This window comes from Pseudophryne corroboree, chromosome 4, assembly GCF_028390025.1.
Source record: "Pseudophryne corroboree isolate aPseCor3 chromosome 4, aPseCor3.hap2, whole genome shotgun sequence".
Taxonomy (NCBI): domain Eukaryota; kingdom Metazoa; phylum Chordata; class Amphibia; order Anura; family Myobatrachidae; genus Pseudophryne; species Pseudophryne corroboree.
Window position 1 is genome coordinate 637,018,473 of NC_086447.1, and position 19,257 is coordinate 637,037,729.

The window sequence follows — 19,257 nt, forward strand, 5'->3', positions numbered from 1 at the left end:
AACTTGAGGTCTTCAATCGGCCAAGGTGTCAAACTTGTAGAATTTTGCAAATGTGTTTGACCCCGACCAAGTAGCTGCTCGGCAAAGTTGCAATGCCGAGACCCCCCGGGCAGCCGCCCAGGATGAGCCCGTCTTCCTAGTGGAATGGGCCTTCGCTTGAGGGTCTCTCGACCTGGACCAGTATCTCTTATTGAGACGAGATGCCATCATGTCTACTTGAGGAACTCCCCAAAGACTTGTCACCTCTGTGAAGACTTCTTGGTGGAGGCCCCACTCTCCTGGATGGAGATCGTATCTGCTGAAGAAGTCTGCTTCCCAGTTGTCTACTCCCGGAATGAATATTGCCGACAGAGCTTTTAGATGGCTTTCTGCCCAGAGGAGGATCTTCGTCACCTCTGTCATTGCCGCTCTGCTTTTCGTTCCGCCCTGCCCGTTTATGTACGCGACTGCTGTTACATTGTCCGACTGGATCTGCATGGGATGATCTTGAAGAAGATGTACCGCTTGTTGAAGGCCGTTGTAAATGGCTCTCAGTTCCACCACGTTTATGTGAAGGCAGGCTTCCTGACTTGACCATCGTCCTTGGAAGCTTTATCCTTGAGTGACAGCTCCCCAGCCTCGGAGACTTGCATCCGTGGTTACTAGGAGCCAGTCCTGAATCCCGAACCTGCGTCCCTCTAGTAGGTGAGAGCTGTGTATCCACCACAGGAGCGAAATCATGGTTTTTGTCAACAGGATTATCTTTCAGTGCATGTGTAGGTGGGAACCCGACCACTTGTCGAACAGGTCCCACTGGAACACTCTGGCATGGAACCTGCCAAACTGTATGGCCTTGTAGGCCGCCACCATCTTCCCCAACATCCGAATGCACTGATGGATCGACACCCTGGATGGTTTCAATAACTGTTTTACCAGTTTCTGGATATCCAGAGCCTTTTCCACCGGAAGAAATACTCTCTGAACTTCCGTGTCCAGGATCATCCCGAGAAAAGACAACCTTGTCGTCGGTTCCAACTGTGACTTTGGATAATTTATGATCCAACCGTGTTGTTGGAGTATCGATAGGGAGTGTGTGATGTTTTGTAACAACTGCTCCCTGGATCTCGCCTTTATCAGGAGATTGTCCAGATAAGGAATTATATCGACTCCTTTTTGACGCAGGAGAACCATCATCTCCGCCATCACCTTGGTGAACACCCGGGGCGCCGTGGAGAGGCCAAAAGGTAACGTCTGGAATTGGTAGTGGCAATCCTGAACCGCGAATCTCAGATAGGCATGGTGAGGAGGGTAAATGGGAACATGCAGGTAAGCATTCCTTATGTCTACCGACACCATGTAGTCCCCCTCCTCCAGACTGGAAATCACTGCTCTCAGTGATTCCATTTTGAACTTGAAACGTTTCAAATAGAAATTCAGATTTTTCAGGTTTAGGATTGGTCTGACCGAGCCGTCCGGCTTCGAAACTACAAAAAGGCTTGAATAAAAACATTCCCCTTGTTGTGACACAGGTACCAGGACTATGACCTGATCCTGACATAATTTTTGGATTGCCGCTGTTACTGCTTCTCTGTCTGGAGGAGAAGCTGGCAAGGTCGATTTGAAAAATCGGCATGGGGGAACGTCTTGAAACTCCAGCTTGTAGCCCTGGGATACAATTTGTAACACCCAGGGATCCAGGCCAGACAGAATCCAACCTTGGCTGAACAGTTTGAGACATGCCCCCACCCGAGAAGCCTTCCGCAAGGGAGCCACCAGCGTCATGCTGAAGATTTGGCAGAAGCAGGGGTAGACGTCTGCTCCTGGGTACTTGAAGCCGTTGTGGACTTCTTTCCCTTTCCCCTTCCCCGACCAGCAAAGAAGGGGGAACCTCTCGCTTTTTTGTATTTATTTGGCCGAAAGGACTGCAAGTGTCGGTGATAGGTCTTTTTTGCCGGTGCAGAGGGCAAAAATGTTGACTTACCTGCGGTAGCCGCTGAGCCCAACGCTTCCAGTCCATCGCCAAATAAGGCCTCACCTTTATACGAGAGAGCCTCCATGTTTCTTTTGGAATCTGGTAGCGGCTTGTGAACTCAAGAGTCCAATATCTTTAATTGCTTCTAGCATGTATGCGGCAGCGTCTTTGATATTCCCTAACTTAAGGAGTATCTCATCTTTATCAATCGTGTGAATTTCTGATGACACACTTTCCGACCATTCTTCAATAGCGCGACTCACCCACGCGCAGGCAATAGTGGGCCTGAGCAGCGTACCATTGGCAACATAAATGGATTTCAATGTGGTTTCCATCTTTTGGTCTGCTGGCTCTTTTAGCGAAGCCGTACCAGGTGCAGGGAGAATTACCTTCTTTGTCAACCTGGACAGTGCACTGTCTAACACAGGGGATGACTCCCATTTTTTCCTGTCCTCAGCTGGGAAAGGGTAAGCTATCTGAATCCTCTTGGGAATACGAAATTTCTTTTCAGGATTCACCCACATCCCTTCAAAGAGAGTATTTAACTCGTGGGACGGAGGGAAAGTGACTTTGAAATTCTTTTCTTTATAGAAATATGCCTTCTCCTGAGGTACAGGAGTGGCTTCCGTCACTTACAAAACTTCCCTTATAGGTATAATCATAAATTTTTTGCAAATTTATGATCTATTTCTCTGGAGTCACTATCGTCGACACAAGAATCAGTGTCCGTGTCGGTATCAGTATTCACAATATTCGCAAATGGTCTCTTATGTGACCCAGAGGGGTCGCCTGCGGATGGAAGAACAGAGCCCTGAAAAATCACATCCTCCACAGATTTTCTCCAGCACTCAGCATGAGATTCAGACTTATCTAATCTCCTATTAATATGATGCATACTATCACGTATTTCTTTCACCCATGCAGGCTCTTGGTGTGTCGGCAGTGCCACCACATTACAACTCTGTGTCCCTAAAATGGCTTCCTCCGGGGAGGAACTCCCTGCCTCAGACATGTCACACACGTGTACAACATCCACACAGACACACTGGGACTTATAGGGGACAGACCCACAGTAAAATCTGTCAGAGGGACACAGTTTAGGAGCAGCCAGTTCACAACCCCAGCGCCAGTTTCTAATGCCTGTGAACACAGAATGCCCACAGACAAGCAGCGCTTTTACACAGTAATTCACACTTGTAATGCACCAAAAACGCTTGTACCCTCCCTTATTTTCACCCTGATACTTGTAATCAGATGTGGAGGAAAGGACCAGCGTTGTCTCTGCAGCCTGAGGAGAGAGAGGAAATGGCGCTGAGCAGTGTGCTGGCTGCCTGAGGAAGAAGCTCCGCCCCCGCAATGGCGCTTTTTTCACTCAGTAATCTTTTATAATATTTACACTGGCGGGTGTAGGGCTGTGCCAGAGGCATCTTATGCCCCCTTTTTGCCAGTTTATAGGTATTTTTGCTGCCCAGGGCGCCCCCCCCGCGCCCTGCACCCTGCAGGGCCTGTGTGTGGGGGCAGCAATGGCGCGCGGCGCTCCTGCCAACCACGCCGTACCTCAGCCGTCACTTTTCTTGATAGAAGATCTGTCTTCTTCTACTCACCTGTCTTCTGACTTCTGGCTCTGCGAGGGGGGTGACGGCGTGCTGTGGAAGTGAGCATCTAGGCACGGCTAGCGTTCAGTACCCTTCAGGAGCTAATGGTGTCCTGTCAGCCAGAAGCAGAGCCATGAAACTCTTCAGGAAGTTGGTTCCTACTTCTGCCCCCTCAGTCCCACAAAGCAGGGAGTCTGTTGCCAGCAGTTTTCCCTGAAAATAAAAAACCTAACATAAGTCTTTTCAGAGAAACTCAGTAGAGCTCCTCCGAGTGCATCCAGTCGGCCTAGGCACATTTCTAAAACGGAGGTCTGGAGGAGAGGCATAGAGGTAGGAGCCAGTTCACACCCATTGAAAAGTCTTAAGAGTGCCCATGGCTCCTGCGGAACCGTCTATACCCCATGGTCATGAAGTGGACCCCAGCATCCTCTAGGACGTATGAGAAAATCCATCAGTATAGTGTGGCTTATTGTCACAGTGCACATCACTGCTCGGAGCTGGCCCTGCCAGATGGAGAATACCGGCTGACCCCCCCCATCCCTGGCACACCTTGTCGAAAGGAGGATGCCGACTGTACCCTCCCCTCAACCACTCTGCCACTGAATGTAAGCACTGCAGCTTTCCCCTCTCATACCATATGTCCAACAAACATTAAGTAAGATGCCGAGTGGGTGGGGGGTGTTGGAGGGTGAACATTAGCCATCTGAGTAACCCTCAAGTTACGCAACAATGGGCGGGATATTTACGCTGCTGGGCTTCGCCACTCCCAGAAAATGGGGTGTGTTTTTGGAAATACCGCCTAGATCTGCCGAATCAGGCTGCGGCTTGAGGGCACTGTTCGGCACATGCAAGAACAGGTCCTGTGAAGGTGTCCCACCATCGGAGACATACATAAACCATACATCTCCAAATCGGGCCCGTACTGCACTTATCCAGCATCCTCTACATTCTTGTAGTTTATAGTTCTCAGAAACAAACAAAAGTAAAACCTTTCTCAAACATTAAAAACCATAATTAAAGTGTCCTTACGTCACACACTCTTATCAGTACATGTCTTGTTTTCATATTTTTGATACCAAGAGAAATTTGAGCACAGTAAGTAACTGACTAACACTGCGTTTAGGTACACAATTTGCACTAAGCCATAGATGGTTGCTCAATGCAAATTTTGCCAAACAATGAAGTTTAATTAAATAAACCTAAAGGTGTGTACACACGATGAGATCCTTGCTATGCCCGAATTTGACTATGCGATTTCCCTTGAACTCCCCCAGAGCCAAGATAGTCAAAATCTGTACTATCTGTGCTTGAGATTTTGTCTATGTATGATTTTGACTAAAGGGGGGTACACACAGAGCGATATTTACTCAATTTCTAAGCAATCTGACTAGATTGCTTAGAAATTAAGCAAACATTGCTTCGTCGGGTGAAGTGAGTTTTTTTTTTTCCGCCCTCGCTCAGCACACACATCACGCTGTATGCTGAGCTTGAGAGATGTGTGCTGAGCAATCTGTGCTAGATTGTTCAGCACACATCTCCGGGACAAATCTCCCCGTGTACGGGGCTTAACTGCCAATTTTGACTACACTTTGTACTAGACAGTACACTAGATGAAGTCAAGATTGACTTGCCTGCAGACTATCTAGCCTTGCGATACAGACCCCACGGGAGTGCGATCGGGATCGAATCGGTATCGCAAGCTGCCTAACACCATGAACTATGCACTAACTTTCCTTAAGATTTTGACTATATAGTCAAAATCTTACAGATTTTATCACTATGTGTACACACACACACCTTTAAGGTCTTTCAAAAGTGGCAAATATGATTACTGAGGAAACTTGCAACAGATAAAGGGGTATAGTCAATTGAATTCGGATCCATTCCGACATCCATTTGTCAGAATGGATCAGACATGGGCTATTCAATGACTATCTCAATCAGACTTTAAAAAAAGTCGAATTGAGATGAGGGAGCCGAGAGGAGGAGACGGGGTGGGAGATGGGGGAGAGCCGCAGGGAGACGGGGGAGAACAGCGCTACAGCATCGTTGTAGGAGGATGTGCACCGCCGCCAGTCCTCGCGGCAGCGTCTACCCGGCTCCAGCAAGCGAGACCTCGCTTGCGCCGGGTGGACGCTGCCGTGAGTAGCATCTATGCCACATACTCCTGCATATCCTGTGCTGTTGCAGATACTCTCCCCCCCTCAGCTCCCTCATCATAATCCGATTTTTTTTAAAGTCGGATTGAGATGGTCGGAAACAGGGCCAAAACCTGTCTGATTTGGCCCTGTTTCCGATAGAAGCACGGGGATCGACAGCTATTCCGCCAGTCCACGTGCTTTCCAACAAGTCGAATTCCCCGACTTGTCACATAAAAAAGCCAGGGATTGAATAGGTCGGAACCCCTTACGACCTGAAAAAGTCGAAAACTGCCGTCTTTCCGACAAGACGGCAGTTTCAACTTCAATTGAATATACCCCAACATCGTTAACTTGAAATCCCAGATAAGGTGTACAGTTCTGAACAACATGAAACTACAAAAACTAAAATAATGTTGCGACTCAAATCCAAATAGGTTCTCATAAATTGCATCTACTTTTTGTTCTAATTTAACTTCTAGTTTAAATATTAAATATCATAAAGCAGTAAAAAACTCCCCTACAAAAAGCGAAAAACAAGTTCAACATGATCACATGATCCCTTATGCTAGTGAGTAACAAGCTCAAGTAATGCAGTATTTGCAACCTTCACTTGATACCATTTCAATGGTAGTTTTTGACTAATAAAATACACGTAAACTGAATTTAATGCTAGTAAGTGTAAATATCATAAGGAAATAATTTAAGCAAGTTAAAATAAATATGAATCTAGTTTTCATTCTAGCACCCTGCACCTGTCACAACCTGTGAAGTTCCTCTTTCCTGCCTGGGGCATCACTCACTGCTCTGGTGCTTTTAGTACACTCTGGTCTGCATCTCAGCGCTAAGATACAGACCAGAGTGTACTAGAAGCATCAGAGCAGAGAGCGACACCCCAGGCAGGAACTGCATGCGTTGTGATAGTTGCAGGGCGTAACAGCGATGGGGCTGTGCCCCCTTTTCTGGAGCACACATAGAACCCCTGCCTGCAACCTTCCAGGAACATTATTATGTTACCCCTACCAAGAAAGTCTAATTGCATGTGGCTTACCAGTATAGAGCTAGCGCATCAACATGCATGTAAAAGGTGTCAGGAACTTGCTGAACCAAATAAACACCTGACTTCAAGTTAAATGTGACAGCAAAGACCCATTTCTGCGACTCGCACATTGAGAACTACTGACCTAAACTGTATAGTTCAACCATGTCACCTATAGTATATATTTAGGACTACTTAAACAATTATGTAACATAAATATTAAAATTACATTTTTGCGTGTCATATCACGAGTAAAACTTTTTTCCTAAAGATGTTATATGACAGCCGGGTCTCACGCAAGTATGTGTTCAGAGTCCGGCCAATCAGCAAAGCCAGGGGTGAAAAAGGAGATTTATGGTAAGAAGTTACCTTTGTTAAATCTCTTTCTGCGAGGTACACTGGATTCCACAGGGAATAACATTGGGGTGTAGAGTAGGATGTTGATCCGAGCCACCAACAGGCTAAAAGCTTTGACTGTTCACAAAATGCATAGGGCCACCTCCTCTATAACCCCGCCTCCGTGCACAGGAGCTCAGTTTTGTTAACCAGTCCAATGCAGTAGCAGGTAGAAAAGAGACGACAACAGTGAGTAGCCACACAGAACCACATTCTCACGACAGGAGAAGGTACTAGCGGCTAATGCCATACAAACCTAAAGAAGCTAAGTGTGTCAGGGTGGGTACCCTATGGAATCCAGTGCATCTTGCAGAAAGAGATTTAACAAAGGTACGTTCTTACCATAAATCTCCTTTCCTACAGTGGGGTACACTGTATTCCACAGGGAATAACATTGGGGATGTCCTATAGCAGTTCCTCAAGGGAGGGGACGCACTGTAACCGGCACAAGAACCCGGCGTCCAAAGGAAGCATCCTGCAAAGGCATAGAACCTAATGAACGTGTTCACTGAGGACCACGTAGCCGCCTTGCACAATTGTTCTAGGGTCGCACCACGGTGGGCCGCCCAAGAAGGTCCAACAAACCGAGTAGAATGGTCTTTAATGGTATCAGGAGCTGGAAGGCCAGCCTGTACATAAGCATGTGCAATCACCATTCTAATCCATCTGGCCAATGTCTGCTTATTAGCAGGCCAGCCACGTTTGTGAAAACCAAAAAGAACACACAGAGTCAGATTTCCGTACCGACTCCGGTCTTTTCACATATATACAGAGAGCCCGTACCACATCCAAAGACTTCTCTTTGGATGACAAACCTGGAGAGGTAAATGTCGGAACCACAATATCTTGGTTAAGGTGCAAAAAAGACACCACCATGGGCAGATACCAGGGCGGGTCCTAAGAACCGCCCGGTCACAGTGAAAAATCAGGATAGGATAAGGCACCTAAATCCGAAACTTGTCTAGCAGAGGCAATAGCCAGCAATAACAAGACAAGAGTAAGCCATTTAAGGTACACCGACACTAAGGGTTCAAAAGGAGCCTCTTGTAAGGCATCCAGAACAACCGTTAAATCCCAAGGAGCCACAGGAGGAACGTAGGGAGGTTGAATTCGGAGAACAACCTGAGTGAAGGTATGAACCTCATGCAAAATCGCAATCTTTCTCTGAAACCAAATCGACAAGGCCGAAATATGAACCTTGAGAGAGGCCAGACGCAAGCCTAAGTCCAGGCCCTGTTGCAGAATAGCCAACAGACTGGCAGTACTAAATTTGAATACATTAACATTCTTAGCAGCACACCATGTGAAATAAGAATTCCAGACCCTATAATAAATCCGAGCCAATGACCGCCTCAGAAAAACCTTTGGCCCTTAGGAAGAAAGCTTCAAGAGCCACACCGTCAAAGCCAGTCGGGCCAAATCCTGGTAGACACAGGGGCATTGAACGAGGAGGTCTGGGCGTTGCGGAAGTAGAAGAGGACGCTCTATCGAGAGACCCTGTAGGTCTGAGAACTAATGCCATCTGGGCCACGCTGGCGTGAATAGAAGTAGGATTCCTCCTTCTTGCTTGAACTTCCTTATTACCCTGGGCAGGAGTGACACCGGAGGGAACACGTACGGCAGCCGAAAGTTCCATGGAATTGCCAGTGCATCGTTGAACGCTGCTTGAGGATCCCTTGTCCTTGCTCCGAAGACCGGAACCTTGTGATTTTGTTAAGACGCCATCAGGTCTACATCTCGTAGGCCCCACTTGTACACTAGGAATTGAAAGACTTCCGTATGAAGGCTCCACTCTCCGGCGTGTACGTCCTGACGACTGAGGAAGTCCGCTTCCCAGTTGAGGACTCCCGGAATGAACACTGCCGATATGGCTGGCAGATGGCGTTCCGCCCATTGAAGGATCTTTGACACTTCCTTCATTGCCATGCGGCTTCGAGTGCCACCTTGATGATTTATGTACGCCACCGTGGTGGCGTTGTCTGACTGTACTTGAACAGGCCTGTTCTGTACCAGAGGCAGGGCTAGTGTCAACGCATTGAACACTGCCCGCAATTCCAGAATGTTTATCAGGAGAAGAGACTCCTCCCTAGTCCACCGACCCTGAAGAGAGTGTTGCTCCAACACCGCGCCCCAACCCCGCAGACTGGCATCAGTCGTCAGAAGGACCCATTTGGAGATCCAGAAGGGACGACCCCTGCTCAGTTGCTGGTCCTGTAGCCACCAGGTCAGTGGCAGGCAGACCTCCGGAGTCAAGGAGATCATGTGAGTCCTGATCTAATGAGGCAGGCCGACCCAGCTGGAAAGGATTAACCTCTGTAGAGGGCGGGAGTGAAATTGAGTGTACTCTACCATGCCGAAAGCCGACACCATGAGACCTAGTACTTGCATCGCCGAGTGTATCGACACACGTGGGCGGGATAGGAAGCATCTTATCTTATCCTGAAGTTTCAGGACCTTCTCCGGAGACAAAAACAACCGCTGGTTGTGAGTGTCCAATAGTGCTCCGAGGTGCATCATGCTCTGAGCAGGGACCAGGAAAGATTTCTTCCAGTTGATGAGCCACCCGTGGGCTTGCAGGAATTGGACCGTCAGTTCCAGATGACGAAGGAGAAACTCCAGAGACTTCGCCAGGATCAACAAGTCGTCCATATACGGAAGGATATTGCTACCCTGACTGCGGAGCAGAGCCGTCATGACCTTGGTGAAAATTCTTGGAGCCATGGTCAGACCAAAAGGTAAGGCCTGGAATTGAAAATGTAGGTTGACAATAGCAATCCGCAGATATTGCTGATACGACACTGCAATAGGTATATGCAGGTAAGCATCCTGTATGTCCAGGGATACCATATAGTCCTTGGGCTCCAAAGCCAGAACAATAGAGCAAAGAGTTTCCAAACAGAATTTGGAAACTTTCACAAATTTGTTCAAAGACTTGAGGTTGAGAATGGGCCGGGAAGACCCATTTGGTTTCGGAACTAGGAACAGCGTTTAATAGTACCCCCTTCCTCTCTGAGTCAGCGGCACCGGTACTATCACTCCTGTGTCCAGGAGGGATTGTACCATCAGATGGAGAGTATTTGCTTTTACCGGATCCGAAGGGGTGTTTGTTGACCAAAACTAGCGAGGGGGACGTTTCTTGAAAGAGATGGCGTATCCGTGAGTGACGACTTCCCGTACCCAGGCGTCTGAAGTGGTCTGTAACCATACCTGGGCAAACCGTTGAAGTCGGCCTCCCACACTGGGATCCCCCAGGGGGAGGACCGCCCCGTCATGCAGCAGGCTTGTCTGTTTTGGAAGCAGGCTGATGAGCAGCCCAGGCATGTTTAGGTTTGGGCTTAGTGAATTTGGAAGTGCGAGCCTGTTTCGGGTACGCCTGACCCTTTGCTTCACCTGGAAGTCGAAAGGAACAAAAGAAAGTACTCTTAGCCTTCGGAGCCAAAGGAGCAGTACTAGGTAGACATGCAGTCTTAGCAGATGCTAAGTCAGCAACGATCTTGTTGAGATCTACCCCAAAAAGTATGTTTCCGTTAAAAGGGATCACCTCCAAGGTCTTTTTAGAGTCCAGATTTACAGACCAGGACAGCAACCAGAGGATCCGGCGAGCCAGAATAGACGTAGTGGACGCTTTGGCCGCCAGGATACCTGCATCAGATGCCGCCTCCTGAATATAATGAGAGACTGTAATAATATATTAAAGACACTGTCTAGCATTATCAGGAAAATTAGACGGTAGTTCCGCTTCAACTTCCTGAACCCAGGCTTCTATAGCTTTAGCAGCCCAAGAGGCCACAATAGTAGGCCTATGTACAGCTCCAGCGAGAGTGTAAATATACTTCAAGAAACCCTCCACACGCTTATCCGTCGGTTCCTTCAGAGAGGTGACGGTAGTGACAGGCAGAGCAGATACCACCACATGTGCGACTTGTGAGTCCACCGGCGGCGGTGTTTCCCAATTTTTACTTAACTCTGCAGCGAGGGGATAACGAGCTAGCATCTTTTTAGACAGGGAGAATTTCTTTCCTGGATACTCCCATGATTCCGGACGTATGTAAACTAAGTGGTCAGAATGGGGTAAAACTAATTTAGTAACCTTCTGACGCTTGAACTTATCTGGTTTCTTAGAGGCAGCCGGAGGTTCTTTGTCATCACCAATTAGAAGAATCAGCCTGATAGCCTCCAAGAGGTCAGGAACAGCCACTTGAGTCATAGACTCCCCATCAGAAGCATCTGCATCAGTGTCTGAGGGGTCAGTACACGCGCAATCTTCATCAGATGAAGTATCCGAAACATGTGTGGATTGTGAGGAAGTAATGGCCCGCTTAGATGACAGTTTGGTCTTAGGCGGGCGAGGGTTATAATTTTGCTTAGCCAAAGACTGATTTAATTGCTGTAACTGAGAGGACAAAGTATCTGCCCATGGCGGATTAACTGCAGGGACAATATGTGACTGTAATGGCACAAGAGGTCCCATAGGGGGTGCAAGTCTAGTTACTAGTGTAGTCAGTAAATTAGAGAAGGTAGCCCACGGCGGGTCTTGATTTGGCCCAGTTGCTGCAGACTGACTGAGGGGTATAAAATCCCCAGTACCTGAACCCTCAGCTGCAATATTTTCCTCAGAGAAATCCATGACTGAACTATCACCCTGTTTAGCTGACATTATATGAAAGCGTAACCGTAGGGTGAAATAGTACAATATAGGCAGGCAAAATACCTGACAAAAATCCCCTTTATAGTGTGACTGCAAACAGAGCACACACAGAAGACTTAAGAGGTATATGGTGACTGTAATACACAGAGAAAAATACCAAAAGAGTATATCCTGTGAAACACTGTATTATATGAAAACCCTGATGCACTTAGCCCCCCGCAGGGTACAGAATATAGGGATAGCAATATGTGTAAGATACACAGAATAGAGATCACACAGCAGCTATTTGCACACACACAGTCACATGTACAATGCAGAAATTATTACAAATAATAAAACTGCACTAGACTAGCAATACTAAGAGGTATATGCAACTGAAGTCGAAAGCTGCCGTCTGTCGAAAAGACAGCAGTTTTCGACTTTTTTAGGTCAGAAGGGGTTCCGACCTATTCAATATAACCCCAAATTATTTGACAGGTCGAGGAATTCTACTTGTCGAAAAGCACGTGGATCGACGGAATAGCTGCCGATCCACGTGTTTGTTTCGAAAACGGGGCCAAACCCGACAGGTTTTGGCCCCCTTTTCGACCATCTCAATTCGACTTTAAAAAAAAGTTGAAGTGAGATGAGTGACCTGAGACAGGGAGAGCCGCAGGCAGACGGAGAGCAGCGCCGGAGGATGTCACAGCCGCCGCTGACAGCAGCATCCACCCAACTCCAGCAGGCAAGACATCACTTGCTGTAGACGGGTGGACGCTGCCGTGAGCGGCGGTTGTGATGCAGGTATGGGGAGAGGAGGGACGGGGAGAGGCAGAGAGACGGGGGGATGGAAGAGACGGGAGAGAGCAACGGGCAGCTACTCTCCCCCGTCTGCCCATGGCTCTCCCCTGTCTCAGCTCCCGCATCTCAATTGTACTTTTTAAAAGTCGAATTGAGATGACATTGAATAGCCCAGGTCGGATCTATTCCGACAAACGAATGTCAGAATGGATACGACTTCAATTGAATATACCCCTAAGTAACAGCACTACTAAGTAAAGCTATGTAGATATATAGATTTAACAATGCACAGTAAAGAATATATCCCAGGGTACTTATACTAAATATCCCTGAATGTATGCACTTGTCCTTAACTTATGGGCCCTACACACTGGGCGATATTACTGAAAGATATGAACAATCTCGTTCATTAATGAACGAGAATCCGTAAGCTTGCAGCAGGGCATTCCTACCTCTATGTCTGCCTTTACCCAGTTTTGTTCTTTTACTGTTGTTCTAATTGTAAAGCGCAACGGAATATGCTGCGCTATATAAGAAACTGTTAATAAATAAATATCTTTCAGTGTACAGGCACCAGCTATGAACGATGCGCAGCCCCGCGCTGATTCATCGCTGGTGCCCCGTCACTTGTGCATGCAGACCAATATGGACGATCTCGTCCATATTTGCCTGCACTGCTGTGGAGCCTGGTGACGGGGGGAGGGAAGAAACTTCCCTCCCCCCGTCACTGCCCCCCACGCCGCCGGGTCGTCCGTGAGCCGTATCCGCCGTTGGGCAGCTCAGCGGCGGATCGCAAAGTGTGTAGGGCCCATAACACTGTCTAAATGACATGTAGAATACTTACGTGTCCTGTAAATGCACAGTGCTGATGATGTTAGCTGCCTGCACTGCAGGCACCAACTTACAAACGGAGCTCCAGTGCCTGGAGGCGGGGATATAGAGGAGGCGGCGCTATGCATCCTGGGAACAGTCAAAGCTTTTAGCCTGTTGGTGCCTCGGATCAAAATCCAACTCTACATCCCCATGTAATTCCCTGTGGAATCACAGGGTACCGCGCTGCAGAAATAAGTCATTTGACACAGTTTAAAATCTCCAGTACTTTACTTATTGCCACTAACAGACTTCTACATGGTCCTGCTATCTCAGTTGCCTCATTTTTGGGGTCCAGGGTGGTTGTCACTTTTTCAAGGTCCTCTCCTATGGGGTGATTCTCCAGAAAGTGAACATAAAGTCCCATAAATCACACGCTTTTAATTTTTTTTTCCTTTTAAACTGGTCGGTTAGGAAATTGTTGTTATATGAAAACTTAATTGCTTAGTAGCAATGCCTTACCCTATAACTTAAGACCTACTGAAATCTTGGTATTTTGGAGAAGTATGTCGTTTGAATTTCTGTAGCGGTCCCATGCATCACACAGAATCGCCCTAGGTCACACTTTGTTCAATAGTCATACACCTTTACCATGACTACCACGAACTGAAATTTCTATTTGGGTCTCGCATTTTTCAAGTGCGTACATTCACGTGAGTTTCATGAAACTCGGATTCGCAAAGTTGCACCTAATTGGATTGACCCACTAGGAGTTCCAGAAATGGGGGCAGGCATCTGAAGTGATTATTTCCTACATGCTGGCATATATGCACTTGCGACGGCCTTAATTCAAACAATATGACCCTTTAGTTATCTTTTGAACACACATGAACAACTACACTGATATGTGGGGATAGTGTTTTCTACTGCCCTGATCCCCACCATATTCTGTCAAATAAAAACAGGGGGGCAGATGTATTAACCTGGAGAAGGCATAAAGAAGTGATAAACCAGTGATATGTGCAAGGTGATAAAGGCACCAGCCAATCAGATCCTAACTGTTATTTTACACAATGGAGCTGATTGGCTGGTGCCTTTATCACTTTGCACATATCACTGGTTTATCACTTCCTTATACCTTCTCCAGGTTAATACATCTGCCCCTCGGTTTTTTATTGGTATGCCTTGTTGGGGATTCAGTTAAAATACCAGCTGTCAGGATCCCAATGTTAAGGAGACCAACGCCGGAATCCCGACAGCCAGTGAAATACAGATGGACGGAATCCCGACCTGCCCAGGGTATTCCCACTCTGTTGGTGAGTCCACGCCACCAACGGAGTGGGAATATAACCTGTGACGTGCGAAGCAAGCCACCGGGCCCGAAGCATGACTAGCACAGCGAGCCCACAAGGAGACACGCTGCCGGGATTCCGACAGATGGGATGCCGCTGTCGGTATACTGACAGCCGACATAACATATCGATTCCCCTTGTTGTGCTAAAATATTATTCCTACACATCATAAGCATTTCACTCAAGATGTTGAAGACTAAATTTGCTTTAGAGTTTTTAAGTGCCAAATCAGGCCTTCAATTGTTTTACCCTGTGACTATCACTAGGGGGCACAAAACAGCTATTCAATTGTTGCTCTATTTAGATGCCTGGTAGCCATGGGGTGACATTTTTTCTTGCAGCTCCCCAAGGTGTGAGAAGAAATGTGTGCTAAGTCGGCACTTTGGTCATCCAAACCGGAGTTTGGGCGGCCCAAGCAGGACTTCAGACGATTTTACGTGGCTAAGCCCTGTCTGTTTGGGTGCGACATGTGTGATATGCATGTGCACCCAAACAACAATTGAACTGGTCCCAATAAGCTTCACACTGAGCAGGAGTGACATCAGCAGCGAATTGAATAAGCCATCATAAGCAAACGCGGGGGAAGGGGGGGGGGGGGGGGCGGTTGCCCAGAGACCACTCTTCTTGCAGTGACTCAAATTTTTTCCACAATAGCAATAGTATATAATGCGATTACTAGAACTGCTGCAAGATGCAGTTTAACGGAGAGAGTAGAGCTGCTGCACACAGTGCATTGTACCAGAGTAGCTACCAAGAAAAGAGACAGACACCTTACCATGAGGTGGGAGAATGTTTGCTTAGAAAGTGCAGTTCTGTCTCTACTGGTTCTATTGTATTTACGTAATTATTTATTTATTTATTATGGGATGTTTAACTTTCCTGACCACTTATGTAACTTATATTAAGTATGCTTGATATAGCCTATACTATAGACCACCTATAGTTAATTATTAATAATATATTTCATACACAAGCCAATGTATAAAGACCAAGAGCCCCGCATTTGCTACACTGTTCCGCAGAGCGGCAGATGTGGACTGCATTTGGAAACCCCCCTCTAGAAATCCTGCGTTTGCCCAGATCATAAAGAAGCATCAAGTGGTGGCAACCATCTCAATCCTGGTATATAATGAGAAAAGCATTTTCACAAGTCATCAAAATTGATGATTGCCAACAATGTGTATACAATGACGGTACCTAGGTCTAAGAAATAAAGGGCATGATTCAGAGCTGCATACTGATGTTCACGATGAGTTGCTACCTCATGAAAATTCATAAAAACTATTACGCATGCGTTACAGCGTATATGCACAAAGGCGCTGTTGTGACTGAGACAAACAGTATCAGAAAGTGATAGGCAATTACTGGGAGGTTTCTAATACCCCTTTTACACCGCATAAATAACCCAGTAAATTGCTGTGTCGACGCGGGTCGATGTGCGGTGTGAAAGAGGTAAGTCCTGGATCCCTGGGACAGCCGGGTCGATGCGATCTGGGACCCGTTCACAATATGGAGGAGGCGGCGTGGAGATGATGTCATCTCCAAGCACCGCCTCCGCACCTTGATGGCGCCGGCGCAGCCTCCGCTCCCGCCCTGATGGCAACCCAATCCAGCATATTGCTAGTCTGAAAGGGGTCTCATGGCGGGTCGCACCTGGGAAGACCCATGTACAATCCATGATTGCAATGTGAAAGCAGTATTAGTGCACTCACAGAGATTACCCGTTTTAAGAACGTGTTATTGGAGTGTTGCAGGCGTGTCTGCAAAAGGGGTTATGTAGACAGATTTTCCGCAGCTGACAAAGGAAGCCATACTTGGATGGAGAAACTGCACCTGCCATAGGGTTGTTGAAAGTTTTGATGGTGGCTCTAATCGCACACCAAACAATATTTCAGCGACTACGGACACTGACATCGACTGTCTCAGTACTTACAGATTCGGAAGCACGGATATACATAATGGAAGGACTTTGTAGCATCATTTGTATAAAGGTGTAGACGTGCAATCGCTAATAAACACAGCTGTTTCCATATACTGAATAAGGCCCATAACAGCCAGACGCTAATGAGGCATTTTCGGTTTGTTTCTTTATATGTGATTGGATTGTCTTGCATAAAATGCTGGCGCTTTATAAATAAAAGATAAGGAAAACTACTGAGGGCACTTGGGGGAGAATTCAATTTTGCATGAAGTTCTGCCATGTATTACTACAATGCCCAGTGCGCATGTAGGCCAATTACAGTAGTGTCAACATCACAAAAGTTCACTTTGGGGTGCAAGACTACAGTCATTTTTGGCTGTGTGATTAAATTAATATTTGCATATTTAAAGTAATAAAAGAACTACATTACTAAACAATACTTAGGTAGGATGATAAACATCAAGAGCCACTGCAACAGAGTGTTAGATGACGCATTCAGTCTTAACGTGATGTGATCCAGCCAACAGCAAATGTGGAACTTAAAAGAATTTGCTCGGCCTACTAGTTGCGAAAAGGAAAGTTTCAAAAAAAGTTAAGATTGCAAAAATATGATACACAAATATGGCCTAGTGATACAATATAACTCGTAAGATAGCATTACTAGGGGTATATTTTCAGAATATAAATATTTGTATATTTACAAAGGACATGCTCCATGATGTCAATTTAAATATTAAGGAGTCAATTCAATCAAAGTCAAGCAGGGTGGATTCCTGTTACAATGGCATGGAAACATCAACAATGGCACCCCAAACTTGTGAATTAGTGTGCAGCAATATAGGGCTGCAAACAAAATTCAGTGAGTGCTGAGCTACATTAAGGCTGGAATGTAGCCGCGCTTACTACTTAGGTGAGTCAATTAATTAAACTGACCCCTTAAAGTTCAATGTTATGTATAAAAAGTGTGTGATTTGTGGGTTGGTCTACTCCAACATTGCTAATTCACTTTCAACATATATATATATATATATATTCCATACACTTGACTTATACTGTATTGGAGGCAAGATTGCTGCTCTTTACAACATGTAAGATGCTGGGGGCATACCTCCCAACATGACCCACTCCAGGAGGGACACAATGCTCTGCTTCTGGACTTTTCTCTTAATTTATGATTGCCGGCACCTGTTTTGAACAAGTTAATGGATAAGGAAGGTGTTTCAGCACAGGTGATGGCAAATCATAAATTAAGAAGTCCAGAAACAGAGCATTCTGTCCCTCCTGGAGAGGGTCATGTTGGGAGGTATGTGGGGGTCATCATCACAATGGGCCTAGCTGCGCTGCAGAGGCCGCTAGACCGTGCGGCGCGTGGTGCAGCAGCTGATCTCCCTGCGGGTAACGCACCGCAGCTGCCGCCTACAGTGTCGTTAATGCGGACGGTGGATGGGTAGGGTGCAGAGGAGACAGGGTGCGGGGAGGGAGGAGGCGGTTACCTCCGGGCCCCTTAGCTGAACACGGCGGGCACCGGCTATACCTGTGCATGTATGGAGAGGGAGGAGAAGAGGGGGATCTGCGTCTACAAACCTCGCTGTTAAACGTTTTGACGGCCTCCATGTTGTCGGGTGATGTAGAAGCGCCGCCGCCGTGTTGTTTGGAGGAGGCGGCGAGGAGAAGGGGAGGCGGATGGAGGAGGGGTGAGGGGAGGAAGTGCTAGTGCTGCTGCCGCTAGGAGGGAGGGGAGGAGATGCCGCACACACTGTGGGTATTGTGTAGTGCAGCCAGCACAGTGTCCGGCGGAGATAATGCCAGGCACAGTGCGCTCGCTGGCGGCAACCGGGATTGCGGTGGGGACAGGGCAGGCTGGGGGGTGCCGCTAGTGATTGGCGCGCATTCCGCACAGAGAGGTGCTGCGCACTAAACATGGCGGCGAAAACAGGCCCAGCGCAAGCAGCCTCAATACGTGTGTAAGGGAGACGGTACCTCTCCACCGGGCGCGGGGTTTAAATCATATAGGTCCCTGAAGCAACAATATACGCTAACATAGTCATGGCTGCTCACACACATAGTGAATGCACATCTCTGGGATTATTCATACATTGCTTTTTATTTTGTTTTCGGTTTTGGAGGACCACAGGGTTACTACCATAGAAAACATAAAGCAGAGCGGAATAGGAACCAGCTTAAACTCATACTTTCTGATTAGATGCGCATAATAGGAGGGTGTGGTCTCGTATAACACGTGGTTTCCTTTTCACCCGCACAAGTGAAGCTGACGGGGCGGCAAGAGTGTATCACCAGGGGTGTTACAGCGCCACCTGTAGGAACTTCCTGGGGTTTATCTAGACCAGTGGTTCTCAAACTCGGTTCTCCGGACCCCACACAGTGCATGTTTTGTAGGTCTCACAGAATCACCAGTGAAATAATTAGCTCCACCTGTGGACCTTTTACAATGTGTCAGTGAGTAATTAGTACACCTGTGCACCTGCTGGGTTACCTACAAAACATGCACTGTGTGGGGTCCTGAGGACCGAGTTTGAGAACCTGTGATCTAGACTAAAATCTGTAAACTGCAAATGATAAACATGACATGTTAAGGTGTGTACACACGGTACGATATTTTCTTCCGA

The 19,257-nt window shown here is 47.1% G+C and overlaps 1 protein-coding gene across 6 annotated transcripts in view; it reads right to left on the reverse strand.

Annotated features, from left to right (window-relative positions):
• SCAF8 (SR-related CTD associated factor 8) overlaps positions 1 to 18,548 on the reverse strand; it is a 766,315-nt gene extending 747,767 nt beyond the window's left edge. For 4 of the 6 annotated variants that reach the window (XR_010176108.1, XR_010176106.1, XR_010176107.1 and 1 more), the window contains exon 1: positions 18,215 to 18,548. Coding sequence is in view for 3 of the 6 variants with exons in the window: in XM_063917713.1 (XP_063773783.1) it covers positions 18,215 to 18,244 (30 nt within the window). In the remaining 3 variants the exon portion in view is untranslated. The remainder of the gene's footprint in view (positions 1 to 18,214) is intronic. The other 2 variants (XM_063917715.1, XM_063917714.1) reach the window with 1 other exon arrangement.
• Positions 18,549 to 19,257: the final 709 nt, after the last annotated feature.